The 17,155-nt window shown below is 34.7% G+C and overlaps 3 protein-coding genes across 4 annotated transcripts; 2 read left to right on the top strand and 1 right to left on the bottom strand.

Annotated features, from left to right (window-relative positions):
• The first annotated feature begins 3,196 nt into the window (after positions 1-3,196).
• On the top strand, positions 3,197-9,623 carry LOC115697111 (protein argonaute 7). 2 transcript variants are annotated; one of them, XM_030624015.2, is made up of 4 exons: positions 3,197-4,653; positions 5,500-6,185; positions 6,616-7,861; positions 7,950-9,623. In XM_030624015.2, exons 2-4 carry the CDS (start codon positions 5,780-5,782, stop codon positions 9,400-9,402), a joined length of 3,105 nt encoding a protein of 1,034 aa, XP_030479875.2. In that variant the 5' UTR covers positions 3,197-4,653; positions 5,500-5,779; the 3' UTR covers positions 9,403-9,623. The 2 variants fall into 2 exon arrangements, with proteins under 2 accessions (XP_030479875.2, XP_030479876.2); XM_030624016.2 differs by having other exon boundaries at positions 4,322-4,653; positions 5,506-6,185.
• Positions 9,624-9,648: 25 nt separating this feature from the next.
• LOC115697621 (uncharacterized) lies at positions 9,649-15,505 on the top strand. Its single transcript, XM_061119100.1, has 5 exons — positions 9,649-10,008; positions 10,131-10,232; positions 10,586-10,693; positions 10,906-10,960; positions 11,224-15,505. The coding sequence occupies exons 2-5, from the start codon at positions 10,159-10,161 to the stop codon at positions 11,338-11,340; spliced, it is 354 nt and encodes a 117-aa protein (XP_060975083.1). The 5' UTR covers positions 9,649-10,008; positions 10,131-10,158; the 3' UTR covers positions 11,341-15,505.
• Positions 13,393-14,370, bottom strand: LOC115697619 (putative disease resistance protein At3g14460). The gene has a single exon (XM_030624698.2). The coding sequence runs from the start codon at positions 14,368-14,370 to the stop codon at positions 13,393-13,395; it is 978 nt and encodes a 325-aa protein (XP_030480558.2).
• Positions 15,506-17,155: the final 1,650 nt, after the last annotated feature.

The raw sequence follows: 17,155 nt of genomic DNA, 5'->3' as shown, positions 1-17,155 counted from the left end.
AACAATTGCTCAAATCATGTTTGTGGCCATGTGCTTCCTTTTGTTTTTGCTAAGTTAGAATTCTAGGATGTAGATCAGTCAAATTCGAATATTCACTTTGGTTTCTGAGGAATTATACAAAAAAGACTATTTTTCTTTCAAAACTTATAAATTTGATTCCTATGTTTTACATTGTTTCTTAGCATTCATCACGCCAATATTCAATGTCTTGATTCTTTTCACGACTCTCAACTTTACCTTATCTTGACCAAAACAGAAGATAATTTTGGTCGGGTAATTAATTTTCTGCTTATTGGGAACTTGGTGATTTACTCTTACCATAAAATTCAAATATTAATGCAAAAGTATAAATAAACACCATTAGATAATGTTCATGCTATTAACTAAATGGCATTATAAATAAACACCATCAAATATGTGTTCATGCTGCCCACTACTTATTCACAATCCACCTATTAATGATTGGTATAGATGAGAAACACTTCAATTGGCGTTTCCATTTGCTGGTCAAGACAAAATAATTTTATTATTATTTTTGCAATTTTTCTTGGGTTCTTTTCAAATCAAAATGATATATGTTGTTGAATGACAAAACCACACATCAAAGCAGTGATTGAAGGTGAATGGTGATCAAAACCCCATTGTCTCGATATTCAACTCTGAAAAAGTTATACAACAAAATAAAAGTATATCTATACATAAGTATATTCGGTATTATCTCAAAGCAATGGCAAAGTTGAAATTCACTTTGGAAACTGATTATTTTATTAGACTTTATGAAGTAAAAAGTATTAGTTATACTCATTTTATGCCTAGATTAAGTCATGAGATAAGAGGAACTTAGATCCAAAAAAAAAAAAAAAAAAAGGAAAAGATAGAGAAGAGCAGTTCAATAGTTTGGTACTGCTAAATATTGTAAGTAGCAAGATTCCTCACTCATGTGAAGGTTTCATTTTCACTGTAGCAGCAATCAAATTCAGCTTTTCCTATTGTTTTATTCTAATTGAACTCATATTTCCCCATGTATTTGTTCCCTTCCTTGTCTTCTCTCATTATCACAAAAATGGTATAGGAATATATTCCATGGTTGTCCTTCAAAATTATGCAGGAGATAAAAAAAAAAAAAATAAGAATAAGAACATTTAGAAACTACATAGACAACCTTATTCCATTACTACTGCTACTACAAGGATATTAAAATATTTATCTTGTGGAATGTTTTAGAACTATTTTTGGTAGAAAAAAAGTTTATATTTTTTTCTTGTGATAAAATGAACTGAAGCACATGTTGTCTTTTCGGTAGGCATAATGAGGATAGTAAAGTAGGTTTGAAAGCAAAACAATGATAATGGACTAGGGAGACCTAACCACCAAGTGAGTGGTCTAATAAAAAGTATTTACTCCCAAGCAGTTTTTGAAATTGGAGGTCATGGATTTGAATCGTAATGACTCTTTAGAAGTCTTAAATGAGTAATGTGACGAATCCAATTTCATAGCTACTTTTGTAGGATTAGCTGGTGATTGAAGTATAAGGATTTTTAACACCCAATTCAGTGAGGCAGCTTGTTAATAACGACTCATTTCTGATTTTGTTATGTGGGTAACTTTTTTTTTTTCTTTTTCTCTCTTAACAGGTAATTGTACACTCAATTGGTTTGAGCCGGTCTTATTGGGGCACATGTCAACCTATGGGAAGTCAGACTCTGACGTGTCAATATCTTGGAAGAGTTCATAAATAAAGTAATATATGTTGTGATAATAAAATTAGTGGATATGATGTGGTCCAAATCCTAAAACAAAAAGAGTGAGTTGAATATCTTGAGGCTCCACGCTAATCATATTGTCCAATCACCCATTCCAACAATGTACTTATCCCTTAAAAAAAATAAAAACAAGAACAAAAATTAGTTATAATTAAAAAATAGAAAAAAACCACCTTCCCCCAAGTGCATGAATGACCCATTCTTTTCTTACTACCACTAATCATGTTGAGGAAAGATGAGGCAAAAAGTAGGCTATAAAGTAGAGGGTGGCTTGAGTGAAAGTGATGAGATAAATAAGGGTGAGACAAGATTTAGTACATGTTTTTGTTTTTTCAGTAGAAGTTGATTGTGGTTGATCATCTCAATTCTTAAGTCAACACTTGCCTTCCTTGCTTGCCTTATTTCAAAGAAACAGAGATGCTGTTTTTTTGGCATAGTTGAGCCTGAGAGTGATGATCAAGAATCAACATCATATCTTCATTCATATATGAGGTATTGGCCACATGAAAAGTTGACTCCTAAATTTTTAAGGTCGATAAGATTCTGATCTTGCATTTTCCCTACAATTATGTTGGTTTCAGTATTTAACAACTTCCTAAGGATCCCTTAAAATAAATAAAGAAAGCTTACTAAGTTGAAGCTTCAATTCTTGTTGTCGTTTCAGCAGAGTTGTGTTGAGTAAAAGTTTAGTAAGCTTGATATGCAATGAACTTTGTTTTCTTAGTGAAAAAAGTTATCACTTAGAGTTTGCCTTAAGTTAAAGAGAGTAACAAAGTAAAGGGGTTGGAGAAGAACTGCTATTACAATGAGTTTTCATTAGTCTATAAATGGTATGAGTTGACAAGTTCAATACATTTACAATTACTAACTCTATTGTTATAACTTAAACATATCTCTAATAATGAGTTAATTTCCAGAAGAAAAACACAGTAGTGACTTTGTTAATTGTTTCTCCTTTACATTTTGACACTGAACATTTGGTATGACAAATCACAAATGGTCTCAAAAGAAGGCATAACAAATAGAAATCCCTTCAATTACCCCTTAAAAGATCAGGTCTGCTAAATTGTCCCAAAAAAGAATGCATAAAGAAAGAGAATGGATAATGACTTTTGTTTTCCCCTTAATTAATGACACTATGCTTCTTCCTTTTTTACCCTAGCCCACATTTTAGAACACTAGGTCTGCAAGCAAATGGTCCCAGAAGAATGAAATAATATTAAAAGTTACTGTGTCGTTTGTATTGTCACATATAATTAATAAGCAAGGGGATGAATTGATGAAAAGTCTGAAAGAAGTAGGCAATCACTGTCAGAATTAAATAAGCTTTTCTAGTTTATTTCTCATTTAAATAAAACTAAAAAAGAGTATTTCCCTCCTGCTTTGACTTCCAACCATATTCACTAGCAGATTAAAAAAATAATAAATAACAAAATAAAAATATAAGGGAATTTCCCTTTGTGTTTGACAGATAGTCAATGTGTATTCATAAAAAGGTCATTTGAAATACCCTAAACAAAATCTTCTAAAAATTATACTCTCCCATAATCATATTTATTTACACACACACACACATACACCCAAACCAAACCCAATAGTTTGCAAAACTCCAAATAAACTCTTCCTTCACTCTGGTGTGGTGTGGTGTGGCTTTCCCATTTCTATTAAGGCAACCCAGACCCTTCACTTTTTCCCCACCTTTGAAAGCTATATTTATTTGGACCTTCCTTAGTAGGGGCTGTACACAAAGAACCTTGGGAACTAAAACCAAGCACCTTCTCTCCCTCTCTCTGAAAAAACTACAGCTTTTTTGCTGATATACCTTCAAGCTGCAACAAAAAACAATATTCTTCTCTCTGTTTTTTTTTATTTATTAATTTTTAAAAAGAGACCTTTTCTTATCTTCCTCTTTCATGGAAGAGACAGAGGACTCTAATGGTAACAAGAAATACAAAGACAAAGCGAGAAGCTTAAAGGGTAGAAGAACCAGCCCTCAAAATAGTCATCAGTATCAGTATCAATATCAGTATCATCAGTACCAGTACCAGTATCAACAACAGCTACTTCAGTACTCAAATCAGTTTGGAATCTGTAACCAAAACCAATACAATACTCATAGATACTACCCAGCTCTTCTTCCTCTACCACCTCCAATACCGATACCTTTGCAACTGGCTTTAACACCACAAAATAGCTCAAATTCAATTTCATATATCTAACTTTTTTCCCACATAGTGATTCGATTCAATTTCGTGTTTTGGACGATTCTATAGTGCACCCACTAAAAAAAGTGTATAAATTTTTTAGTAACTTTTTTTTATAATCATATATAAATAACTTATTTCACACTTATATAAAATAAGAAAAATTATGCGTGTAACGTGTTGTTTGAACTTTATTTATTTTTAACATATTAAATTTTTTTAAATTTGATGTGATGTCTTAAATAACAACAAAAGAATCAAATTAAAAAAATTCACTTATATACCCGTACATATAGAAGTATATCAAAGGGTTGGATTATAGAATTTTCTTAAATTTTTTTTCTTTAAAAAATAAAAGTTGTAGAGAAGCCCATTTATGAAGGTCTTTACTCTCATAAGTCAAGTCAACACATCCAACGGTGCTGAATGCACCAACTCATCAACCTTAGATAAGTAAATTACGGATATACCCTCAACATCGCTTGCTTGTTCCAATTTCATCCCTCTTTTTATATTCTTCTCCAGCTGAACAAAATATACCTCTCATATCCTCGCCTGCAAACGCTTTATTATTTCTCTTCTTTATTTTTTTTCTTCAACAATTACAAATTCATCAATTATATATATATATACATATATTCTAGCTCACGACCAGTGTCGCTCTCGAAATCTCTGGTTCCAAATAGGTAAATTTCACACAAATACTCAAGCAGTCTTGCAATTTCATAGCTCTTCCCAGTTTGATTTCAAATACACAGTTTTTATTGGGTTTCTTTCTTTTTTTTTTTTGAATAATATGCTTTAAACTTCAATATATTTGAATCTGCGATATTATTGACATTCTTATTGGGATTTGCTACTGTGTTTTGAGTTGGATTGGAGATATTTTATTTAATGGGCTTTATTGATAATAATCGGTAGATAATGAACTGGGTATTGCTTTATTGATTATTGTTTATTAGATTTTTACGGATTTTATGTCAATGGCGTTTAAATTTGTTGTTGAATCTGATTGCAAGTGTTTTGTATACATACACACATAAACACTATATGCTTTCATGTTTCGTGTTTGTGGATACTTAGTACTCGAGTACATGGTTTTGTCTTTGCTGAGTAACCTTTGTCTCTTAACATGGTTTTATTGTCATTTGATCATGAATGAAACAAAAAGAAGATATGCATTGTTCATTTTGATTTTGAATTTTTATGACTTATTGTGTTATAAACAACAAATATTTGCTACTTACTGGACTTGAACATATGTGGTAAATATTTTGTTATGATGTCATTTTTTGATCTCATTTCAATGATTTCAATAAGAAGTTGAAAGAATTTAGGCATGTGAAGATGATAGCTGAATGAATCTAACATCAAAAGTACCACGTGTAATTATTGGTGTTTTGTTTTGTGGGGGAAGTGACAAATGCTTAAGATTGATTTTCCCAAGTTTGCTTGACACACGATTTTAATTTTTAATAGTTTTCAATGTGTGACTGTAAGATAAGCAAATATCTTACCTTGTTTTTATTTAGTTTCAGGATTTCGAGATGGGAACTGTGAAGAATAACAGTATTTATAACGAGAATGAGCCTGGGACAAGTACACAAGATTATGATTCTTTGGACCAGAATGATTCTTTAACTGATATAAACATTGTCAGTGAAAGGAAGGATGCAAAAATATGAGGACTGATCTAACTGATCTAAACATTGTCAGTGAAATTTGGAATCTGCAACCAAAAACAATATTCTTCTCTCTGTTTTTTTTATTTATTATTTTTTAAAAAGAGACTTTTTCTTATCTTCCTCTTTCATGGAAGAGACAGAGGACTCTAATGGTAACAAGAAATACAAAGACAAAGCGAGAAGCTTAAAGGGTAGAAGAACCAGCCCTCAAAATAGTCATCAGTATCAGTATCAATATCAGTATCATCAGTACCAGTACCAGTATCAACAACAGCTACTTCAGTACTCAAATCAGTTTGGAATCTGTAACCAAAACCAATACAATACTCATAGATACTACCCAGCTCTTCTTCCTCTACCACCTCCAATACCGATACCTTTGCAACTGGCTTTAACACCACCTCTTCCTTTGAACCATCATCATGGCTTCAGATCAAAAACCCGCCTCCACAAACCTCCATGCAAGCAGAAAGACAATCCTCCTTTTGCTGCTTCTTCGGACACCCAAGTCTCCAATGTCACAATTTCACCAGGTAATAATTGGAAAAGCTTTCGTCCTTTTTGTTTGTTTTGTTTCTTTTTCTTAGTTATTATCTTTCTTTCTACCCTTTAAATTGTTTGTTCTTGGGAATGCAACAAAAATAAAATTTCGTCTTTAGTTAGTTTTTTCTTTTTTGGAGGGGTACGTTCGTTTCATTGAGCTTTTATGAATAAGATGATTCGTAGAAAAAGCATATATTTATATATATTTCTCTCTTTGTTTGTTCTTTTTGTACTCTCTCTCTCTCTCTCTCTCTCTCTCTCTTATAATTATCCATCGGTTCATATTCTAAATATATAGTTTTCTGTAATGAGAGTAAAACTCATTCCAAGATGTTTAAGGCTTAAATGTTTCTAAATATATGCAGTAGTAGTGGTGTAGAACCGTTGTAACTCACTTTGCTCTTTATATGTTCATCTCAGAGGGGCTCCAAAAGCAAAGTAGTTTGCCTCTCAAACAAGAAGATGTATGGAAGTTCCAAAAGCATACGTTCACAAGTGGAAAACCAGGTCAAGCCCTGGTAGCAGCAAGGAGACCAGATTCTGGTGGTGTAGAAGGGTCAGTTATATCCCTTTTGGCAAACCACTTTCTAGTCCAATTTGATTCCTGTCAAAGGATTTTCCACTACAATGTTGAAATATCTCCTTATCCCTCCAAGGAAATAGCCAGAATGATCAAAAAGAAACTGGTAGAGGACAACTCTGCTGTTCTATGTGGTGCTATTCCTGCCTATGATGGCCGGAAGAATCTTTACAGCCCAGTTGAATTCCAAAAAGATAAACTTGAACTCTTTATAAGCCTTCCAATACCCACAAACAAACCAAGCCTTCCATATGGAGAACTCAATGGATTTCAAGAGAATCATCAACAGCTTAAACTGTTTCGGTTAAACATCAAACTTGTGTCCAAGCTTGATGGGAAAGAGCTGAGTAATTACTTGAACAAGGAAGGAGGTGATTGGATTCCACTTCCTCAGGACTATCTCCAAGCCTTGGATGTTGTATTGAGGGAGGGTTCCATTGAGAAGTGCATACCTGTGGGGAGATCACTCTATTCCAGCTCAATGGGAGGGAGTCAAGAAATTGGAGGAGGAGCTGTTGGGTTGAGAGGGTTCTTTCAGAGCCTTAGACCAACTCAACAAGGACTAGCTCTTAATGTGGATTTCTCAGTGACTGCTTTCCATGAAAGCATTGGAGTAATCTCGTACTTGCAGAAGCGCCTCGAGTTTCTTCGAGACCTTCCTCAAAGGAAGACAAGGGGTTTGATTGGTCCGGAAAGGAAGGAAGTGGAGAGAGCATTGAAGAACATCAGAATCTTTGTTTGCCACAGGGAAACTGTTCAGAGGTACCGTGTCTATGGCTTAACTGAGGAAGCCACTGAGAATCTGTGGTTTGCAGATAGGGATGGGAATAATCTAAGGCTGATCAGTTATTTCAAGGATCACTATAACTATGACATACAATACAGGAATTTGCCATGCTTGCAGATTAGTAGGAGCAAACCATGTTATCTTCCAATGGAGCTATGCATGGTATGTGAAGGCCAGAAATTTCTTGGAAAGCTCTCAGATGATCAGACCGCACGAATTCTTAAGATGGGTTGCCAACGGCCTAAAGAGAGAAAAGCTATTATTGATGGTGTCATGCAAGGGCCTGTTGGGCCAACAAGGTAACCTCAATCTGGAAGAAAATAATATATTGTGTTAAATTGCCAACAATATTTCTTTGTTAAATTTTCATTTCTTGTGTTTTGGCAGTGGCGTCCAGGGAAGAGAATTCAAACTCCACATCTCCAGAGAAATGACAAGATTAAATGGAAGACTTCTTCAACCTCCAAAGCTAAAATTTGGTGACGGAGGGCACATTAGAGACCTAGTTCCCTCTCGCCGTGATCGACAATGGAACCTTCTGGACAGCCATGTATTTGAAGGGACTCAAATTGAAAGGTGGGCGTTGATAAGTTTTGGCGGCAACGCTGAACAGAAATCAAGCATTCCAACGTTCATAAACCAGCTCACTCAGAGGTGTGAACAGTTGGGCATATTTCTTAACAAAAACACAATCATTAGCCCCCAGTTTGAACCAACACAAGTCCTGAACAATGTTTCCCTTTTGGAATCTAAACTCAAAAGAATTCAAAGAGTTGCATCAAACAATCTCCAACTGCTAGTATGTGTTATGGAAAGAAAACACAAAGGGTATGCAGATTTGAAGCGAATAGCAGAGACTAGTGTTGGGTTTGTAAGTCAGTGTTGCTTGTACCAGAATCTCTCTAAGCCGAATTCACAGTTCTTGGCAAATTTGGCTCTTAAAATCAATGCCAAAATAGGTGGTTGCACAACTGCTCTATACAATTCATTGTCATCTCAGATCCCACGACTGCTTCAATCCGATGAGCCTGTGATCTTCATGGGTGCAGATGTTACTCATCCTCATCCACTCGATGATGTCAGCCCATCTGTTGCTGCTGTTGTTGGCAGCATGAATTGGCCAGCAGCAAACAAGTATGTTTCAAGAATGAGGTCCCAAAAGCACAGGCAAGAAATCATTGAGGATCTTGGTGCCATGGTAGGAGAATTGCTGGATGATTTCCACCAGGCAGTTGGCAAACTCCCCAAGAGAATCGTTTTCTTCAGAGACGGAGTAAGTGAAACCCAATTCTACAAAGTTCTTCAAGAGGAACTGCAGGCCATTAAAGCAGCTTGTTCTTCTAGATATCCTGATTCAAAACCTCCCATAACTTTTGCAGTAGTCCAGAAAAGGCACCACACTAGATTGTTTCCTTTCAAACTAGACCCTTCAATTGTACAGAACCAGTTTTCTGATGAAAATATTGCCCCAGGAACTGTGGTGGACACAGTGATTACTCATCCAAGAGAATTTGATTTCTATCTTTGCAGCCATTGGGGTATGAAAGGAACAAGCCGACCAACACATTATCATATTCTGTGGGATGAAAGCCAATTCACTTCCGATGAACTACAGAAACTGGTGTACAATCTTTGTTATACATACGTAAGGTGTACTAAACCAGTTTCTTTGGTTCCCCCAGTTTATTATGCTCACTTGGCTGCATACAGAGGCAGACTTTACCTGGAGCGATCGGACTCCAAAAGTACTATTTCCTCACTTTCTCGAGCTGCTTCTCCAAAGACTATGCCACTACCCAAACTTAGTGAGAATATCAAGAAGCTCATGTTTTATTGCTGAAGTAATTAGGTGCTGCTGCTAATCCCAATCCCCCTTTGCTTATCAAAGAACAAAGTTCACTCCAGTATAACAAAGTTAACCCAACTATGCCTCCTAAGTTAGAACTCAACTGATGATCACTTGTGAGTTGTGATTGATTAACTAGCAACCTAATTAACGATATCGTGAAACTGCTGTAATCTTCTAATATTTATTTAATAGGAGAACTTAATTGTTAAACACCTTCTATCGTAATTGGCCTTTCAGTTAAAAACATTTTTTTTCCTTTAATGAGAACAAACCTTCGAACTTGAACAAGCAAAGTATATTCTCACTCACTGTAATACTGTATGACCTTTTTTTGATAACCCCAAGTACTTATTTTTAATTGTATCTCTACGTTCCATTTCCCACCTTTTCCAGCTTTGATTGCATCATTTTGGACTGAAATATGTGTGTGAGAGAGAGATACTTCTTTGAATGATTGAAAGAGAAAAGAAAAGCTAATGGTATTGTTAGCAACTGTTATGTACATAGGGGAAGAAGACTGAATGTGAATGTGTAATTTTCACTGCCTTCAATCTTCTCCTTTTGCAGGGATAAGGTGTTTGAGCAACAAAAAGTTTTGTATCCTTTTCAATTTTCTTTCTTTTGGAAACTTGTACAATATATGGCTTATTTATCTTTATTCTCCTGTAAGTAGCTTTACCATTTTAATTCATGAACGACTTGACTTGAATGAATCTAAGCTCAGATTTACGGAAGAATATAGAAACAATGGAGGAAAATAGTGTAACCAGTCTTAGGACACAGGTTAATCTTGGCTCTGAAGTATACATGCAAGCTGATGTGTAAGTCTTCTGTATTAGTGTCTTTGTGCTGGTGCTTCCTGTGGACTGGCATCTTGCATCTTGAATGTTTGTTTGTTTATTTTCATGGTTATGTGGTGAAAAATTAACTACTACCATAAAGTACTTTTGCTTAGTAAGCGTTCATATGCAATATGCGTTACCATTCAGAACCTGAAGAAAATGTAGTATAACATTAGATTCATTGGTCAATATGTACATTTTGAAAAATAAGGAAAGCTCTCAGCTTTTAGATTTACCTTTTTCACCTGGTAGTATTAGTGGTGCTTTACACACTGTATTTACTGACAATATTGGGTCCTGTCCTGGGGGATACTTTTTCTGCTTGCTTACAGGCCAGACACTACACGCATATTTGTAGATATTGGACTAGGATTTCATGCAGAGTTCACGTGGTCCGAAGCCTTAAATTATATAACTTTAAGGGAGGAAAGATTATCCAAGTGAGTATTTTTTCTCTGATTATTATTTTTTCTTAATTAAATTACACATCTAACATGAATATTGGGTGTTTTTACATATAATGGTGGATGCAACTTGTATCGTATGGGATGCTTTACTAACATTTCTAGTCTATGTCTGTTAGTTATTCACACCAAGCTTCTCTTTACTTCTTTTGGGTTCAGTATACTGATCCCATATTACACATTGACAGGCAAGTTGAAGAGTATACTCACCTTATTGCATCAATTAAAGCCCAGATAAAATTGGTAAGTTCATTTGCAAATTGTAATCATAAATTGTGGGCTCTTTTTCTTCTATATATGCTCAAGAATCTGAGCATTGCTTAAAACTTTCTTCTTACTCCTTCCATTCATGCATGGCTGCTTCCTTTCTTACCTTTTTCTAATACATACCTATAACATTATTCATTGTTTCTTTGTACAAGTGTAAATATTTTGTTTGGATTTGTATAAATATGCATGTTTATTTTTTGGTTCAGTTAAATGAGTAAATTATTTTTCTACTTCAGGCATGCCAAGGAATAAGGGAGTTGCTCCAACTTCCAGCAGAGAAACCCTTACCCCAGCGTATCCTAACTTTTGATTGTAAAGTTAAGGTTATGACAAGTTTTATACAGTTCACATAATGCACTCAAAAATCCATATGGTACATAATTACAGAAGCTTTGTTACCAGGTTCTGATATATGTATATTTCTTTATGAAATCAGTTTCAAAATAATGAGGAAAACCAGTTTTAATCAATGACTTAAAAAGATTAAACATTCCTCTATACAACTTAGCATTTTTATTTATAATAAAATACAGTACAACACAGTTCCTTTACTTTACATGTAGAGAGTTATTAAAACATAAAAAACTATCTCGTGCCTGCAATTAAACCATAGGAAGAGATGAAGGTCACATGTCCACGAGTGACCTCCTCCCAAGTTTATTCATAGCCCTCACCTAATTATGGTCGAGGAAAATCGTGGTTACATACCCACCAGTGACCTAACTATTCATAGCCCTAAACATCATAAATTATAAAGAAAACCAGATAATATAAGTACACAAAATACCCACAAGGACACAAATACCAAAACAACCAAATTATAATCCAACATGAACATTACTTGTTTCAGGTTGTGAAATCTCCTCTATCATCTGCAATACTAGTCTCTGCATTAGAGGAAAATTGAAGGTAAAAGATATGCATATGATTAAGTGGTGAAAGAATTGTGAAGCTATTGATCGAAATAAACAAATTATTAAACAGTAAAGCCAAACAAAATAAACTCCCTTGAAGTAAAAATGCAATTGTTGTATGGATAATAGATAAAATTATAAACCATAATGTATATATTTTATTGTGGAAAAGAACTTCTGCATATTTTGGATATCCCAGAAGTAATTTTCAAGAAAATGTTACATAAAGAAAAAATGTAAACTGTTTGTAAACTCACCTGATAATTTATAACATCTTTCATTGATTGAATAACAGACGAAAAACAAGAGTCTTCGGTAAACCCTAGGCCATGCTCTATACAATTACACGGTGGTTGTTGATTAGAAAATACATACCAAACTGGACATTGGGTATGTGACTAATGTTGGCCCAATACTCTTCATTCCCACTCTCCTCTGGGTCATATTTTTTCTTCACCAGAGGACAATCATCTATCTCTAAAGAGGTGAGGGAGGTTGGGAACCCTTCTCCTGACAATGTCTCCAACTCAGGGCAGTCCAAGATCTCAAGTGTTTTCAAGGAGGTGAGTTGTCTAAGTCCATTTTTGTCCAGGCTTCTAAGTTTCGCAAATGACATAATACTAAGAGAGGTAATAGTGGTTGGCAGCAGCCCTTCCTCCGAAAATGGTTCCATATCTTCTTTATTACCAAAATATGAAGAATGGTAAGATGGGGTAGTGTTTGCCAATTCCATTTCATCCTCAATAATACATCATAGGATATTCGAAGTCTTGACAAACTAACAGGAAGACTACCTTCATCTTCAGGAAAAGGCTCCATCAACGGACAATCTATGACTTCAAAATCATTCAAAGCTGAGAGGGAAGTCATCTTTTAAGGCAACCACTTCAATTTAAGGCAATAATTAATGACAAACTCAATCAGCTTCGGAGCAATAAGTCCACCATTTGGGAATGATACAAAACTACCACAATGCTCGATATGTAAATATGTTAGTTCCTCAAGAGATTTCCCATCAGACATTGAAAGAGCTTCAAAATAGTGGTTGTTACCAATTGAAAGAGTTTTGAGATTGGGGAATAAATCCATATTGAGGGATCTAAACGATGATCCACAAGACAACAATTGAAGCTTCTGAAGAGGAGGGTAGAGTGGAGGGAGAGTGGAAGAAACATCCATTACCAAATTCGCTAGGTGATGACTACTCATTTTCCTGATACATGATCTTGGGAGACTTAATAATTCACATTTCTTGTCTCCTTCAATTCTAATATCCGCTAATGAAGGAAAGAAGCGAGGCAAATCTCCAACAAGCTTCGGACAATTGAAAATTTCAAGTGTTTTGAGCTTCTTATATGTCGTTGCCTCTTCAGTTTGCATTGAATGCCATTGCTCCCATGATGGCATGTTCTCAAATCTCAATGTTTCCAATGATGAAAATGGCTTCTTGACAGAACTATTCCCATAAAACTCAGCTCCCACCATCACTACTTAATTGAATCTTGAAATGTAAAGATCTTTTAGCAAAGAAAGTTGCCCAAAGGGTGGTAAAATGGAACAACGCTCACAACCATCAACCCTTACTTCAACAATGTTGCTAAACAAATCATTCCCAACCCAATTCGGAAATTTTGAGCCTGGGTAATTAAGAATTTTGAGTTGCTTCAACATTGTGTTTGGTGAAAGGATTTTGAGCACACCCTCTCCATGTTTTGGATCAACAACAACATCATTAAAACTCCATGCCAAACACGATTTCTCAAGTTGCTTCTTATCCAATACATTAACTTGATCTGATGCTTTTGTAATAATGACCACATTTTCTAACTTCATGATGGAAAGCTCCCCATGTAGACTTTGAAGTTCTACTAACTCTTCTATTTTAGCACCACTATTCTTTCCCACAACAAAAGTTGTCAACATTTGGAGATTTCTTAATTTACATATTTGGCTTGGCATCTCAACTAGGCTACCTCCACTAACAACGAGATGTCTTAAATTAATGAGATGATGCATATCTTTATGCAAAGTTTCAAGTTGATCACAATCTTCTAATTTCAACGTTTGCAAATTGTACAATTTAGTTACAGATTTGGGCAACCTCACAATCTTGGTGCCAGAAATATCTAAATAGCGAAGATGTTTTAGTTCACCGATTAAATCAGATAACTCAGTTATATGAAGGCCACGAAAAGATAATACTCTCAAATATTTCAACATCGATAGCAGATTCTGCACTACTTCCTTAGAAAAATTGATTTCAGAATATCTTGAATCAAATGTTAAAAAGGTTCGCAAACGAGTAGTTTCAAAATCATAATTAGATATTTTGTTATCAATATAAATTTTCATGTCACATCCAAGGTGACGTGTCTTCTTCTCAAGCCTATCAATGTCATCATTTTCCTCTAACAAACAATTATATTTTTCAGAAATAGTTCTAGCCAAATCAACCATAAGATCATGCATGACAAAAATGAATTTACCTGTCTTGGTGAAGAGAATAGTAAATTAAAGTATAGCAACATGACACTAAACAAGTACCATTTCAACTTAAGAGAATAGTAAATTAAAGAGGCATAGAAAATTTAAAAGTTGAACTTTTTCTCAACTCTGATTCCATGCTCCGAAATACCAAGATTCCATACTTGGTTTAGACTCGAAATGTAATTGATCTAATTCAATCCAATTCAATCGACTATACAAAACCAAAGAGAATTACACCATCAAACATCTCAAAAGATTTTGTAACAGTAACTAATTGTTCAGAAAATTAAATAGGATTTTTGTAAACAATCCATGCACAAATCTTCCTCTTCATTATAGAGTCGACCATAGGAAGAGATGAAGGTCACATGACATGTCCACCGAGTGACCTATTTCCCAAGTTTATTCATAGCCCTCACTGCCGAGGAAAATCGTGGTTACAAGCTAAAATATGTAGGAAAAACGAAACAAGTCTAAACCCACAAATACAAAAACAACAAAATTACATTCTAACACAAACATTGCTTGTTTCATGTTGTGGAAGCCATCTCTTTGCATAAGGTTTCAACCAACAATGAAAAATTTACCATTGAAAGAGTTAAAAGTAGTGAATACTATGCAAACATACTGAGATACTAAAACACACATATCTGTGTAATCATATCTATTTTCAAAAAGTAAGAGACCAAAAACAGGGGACTTATGAGCTATTTCACTAGTCATTCCATTCTCATCAAAAGCTTGTCAAAACAAATTGGAGCAATATAATTATATATACCTATATATATTATAATTTCTCATATCTAGTACTTTTAAAAATTAGGTTGTACATTAAGTAACATGACAGCAACATGGGTTTTTAGAGCAAAGCATTTCGAAGACCTATCCTTTCTAGACCTGAGCAGAGAATGGAGAGTCTTGTTGTAACCTTGCTTCTGCATTGTAATTCCTTGTATTTTTCTGTATTTCGTTTTGATTTTGTTTTGTTTGTTTTATTCTTTTCTGCTTTTTGTACTTTCTCTGTCTCTTGTTTAAGCGGCTTTCCTCCGCCTTAAGTGAGGGCATTAATCTATAGAAGAGGGTGATCAGTCTAAGACAATGATCTCTCCTCTTTTTTTTTTTTAAAAATGTAATATATATATATAAATAGGCTATGTTTGCCAAATATTGAATGTATTTTTAAGAAACTTATGAGCAAGTTATTTGTTGAATCATTTATCCATTTTACCATTCATTTTTAGCACCAATGCCATGCCCATCTTAGTATGACTTTCATGTTTATTAGTTCCAATCTAAACCTTTTGACTTTTGAAAGCAGTTTTAATCAATGACTCTATCCACTAATCAGACCAAATAAATTAACACTTAAAAATTAATCTATACAATCAATTAAGCTTTGTATAACAACCAAAATCACTTTCTAACTCAAGTGTTTGCAAGGAGGTGAGTTGTGTCAGCCCATTTTTATCCAGTCCTCTAAGTCTTGCAAAATCATGGATTTCAAGAGATGTAATAGAGGTAGGCAGTAGCCCTTCCTTCAGAAATGATTCCATATTTCCTTCATTTCCGAATCCATCAATAATAAGAGTGGTAAGATGGGGTAATGCTTGCCAATTCCATTTCATCTTCAAAAACACATCATAGGATATAGCAAGACCAGACAAACTAACAGACAGACCACCTCAGGCAAACTCTTTATCAACAGACAACCTTTGATTGTCAAGGACTTCAAAGCAGAGAGGGAAGTCATCTTCTTTGGCAACCACTTCAATTTAATTAAGACAATTCAAAATGCTAAAGTCACTCAGCTTGGGAGCAATAAGTCCACCATTTGGGAAAGATACAAAACTACCACAATCTATAATAGATAAAGATGTTAGTTCCACGAGAGATTTCCCATCTGACACTAAGATAGCTTCAAAGTAGTGGCTGGAGTAAATCTAAAGAGTTTTGAGATTAAGAAATAAATCCATATGGAGGGATCTAAACGATGATCCACAATACCACAAAGTAAGTTGTTGAAGAGGAGGGTAATGGTAGAGTTGAGTGAGAGTGGAACAAGGATTCCTTGGCTTTATTGCCTCATACAATGACTCTCAATTCTCCAACTTCTGAAATCTCATTTCTGTGACACATGGTAATACTGGGAGACTTAATAATGGACCTTGAAGACTGGCGGTAAGCTTTCCGGGAGTGAACCTCCGGATTAATAACAAGCTATGCAGGAGAGACAGTCCATACACGGTACAAGCTTATTTGGAAACACCTTCCAGATTCTTAAAAATCTTCCACGCAAGCTTTTCGGATCCATACAAGCTTCCGATATCTACTCTTCGGATTACAGCTACTTTCCCGAAAGACAAAACTTGAAACCATAATCAACACCCATGTAATCTAATTCTCAAGCTTAATGAAGATAAGGAGTGCCATGAAAGGCTGAATCATTTCTCTACAATTCGATCTCCCTCTCATCTAAGTTATCTTTGCTGAATTTATTTTTATTCAATTATGTTTTACTATTTCTTTAAGATGATTGTTTATGTTCTTGATTTCTGTTTTTGGTCCTCCATTGTGTCATTGTTGTATCACAACATCCTGCCATAAATATGAGTATTAAAACATAATTTTACATTGTGGATGGATAGTATCAAATCTTTCAGCCTTTTTGCCTATGCCTTATGATTAGAGTTTGGCTCTTGCCCCGATCAAAAGTTTGTTCCTTTATAGTACTTTGTTTTGTGAAAACTTCAATTGTTTGGTCAAATGT

Source organism: Cannabis sativa, chromosome 7, assembly GCF_029168945.1.
Source record: "Cannabis sativa cultivar Pink pepper isolate KNU-18-1 chromosome 7, ASM2916894v1, whole genome shotgun sequence".
In the NCBI taxonomy this organism is placed as follows: Eukaryota; Viridiplantae; Streptophyta; class Magnoliopsida; order Rosales; family Cannabaceae; genus Cannabis; species Cannabis sativa.
This window is presented reverse-complemented; position numbering and strand designations above follow the sequence as displayed.

Excerpts from the sequence above, each read along its gene's own strand:
- LOC115697111 (XM_030624015.2), top strand. The coding sequence starts at position 5,780 with ATGGAAGAGACAGAGGACTCTAATGGTAACAAGAAATACAAAGACAAA. Across the intron at positions 6,186-6,615 it reads CAATGTCACAATTTCACCAG|AGGGGCTCCAAAAGCAAAGT; the intron begins GTAATAATTGGA and ends TGTTCATCTCAG. Across the intron at positions 7,862-7,949 it reads GGGCCTGTTGGGCCAACAAG|TGGCGTCCAGGGAAGAGAAT; the intron begins GTAACCTCAATC and ends GTGTTTTGGCAG.
- LOC115697621 (XM_061119100.1), top strand. The coding sequence starts at position 10,159 with ATGGAGGAAAATAGTGTAACCAGTCTTAGGACACAGGTTAATCTTGGC. Across the intron at positions 10,694-10,905 it reads AGGGAGGAAAGATTATCCAA|GCAAGTTGAAGAGTATACTC; the intron begins GTGAGTATTTTT and ends ACACATTGACAG. Across the intron at positions 10,961-11,223 it reads TTAAAGCCCAGATAAAATTG|GCATGCCAAGGAATAAGGGA; the intron begins GTAAGTTCATTT and ends TTTCTACTTCAG.
- LOC115697619 (XM_030624698.2), bottom strand. The coding sequence starts at position 14,370 with ATGCATGATCTTATGGTTGATTTGGCTAGAACTATTTCTGAAAAATAT.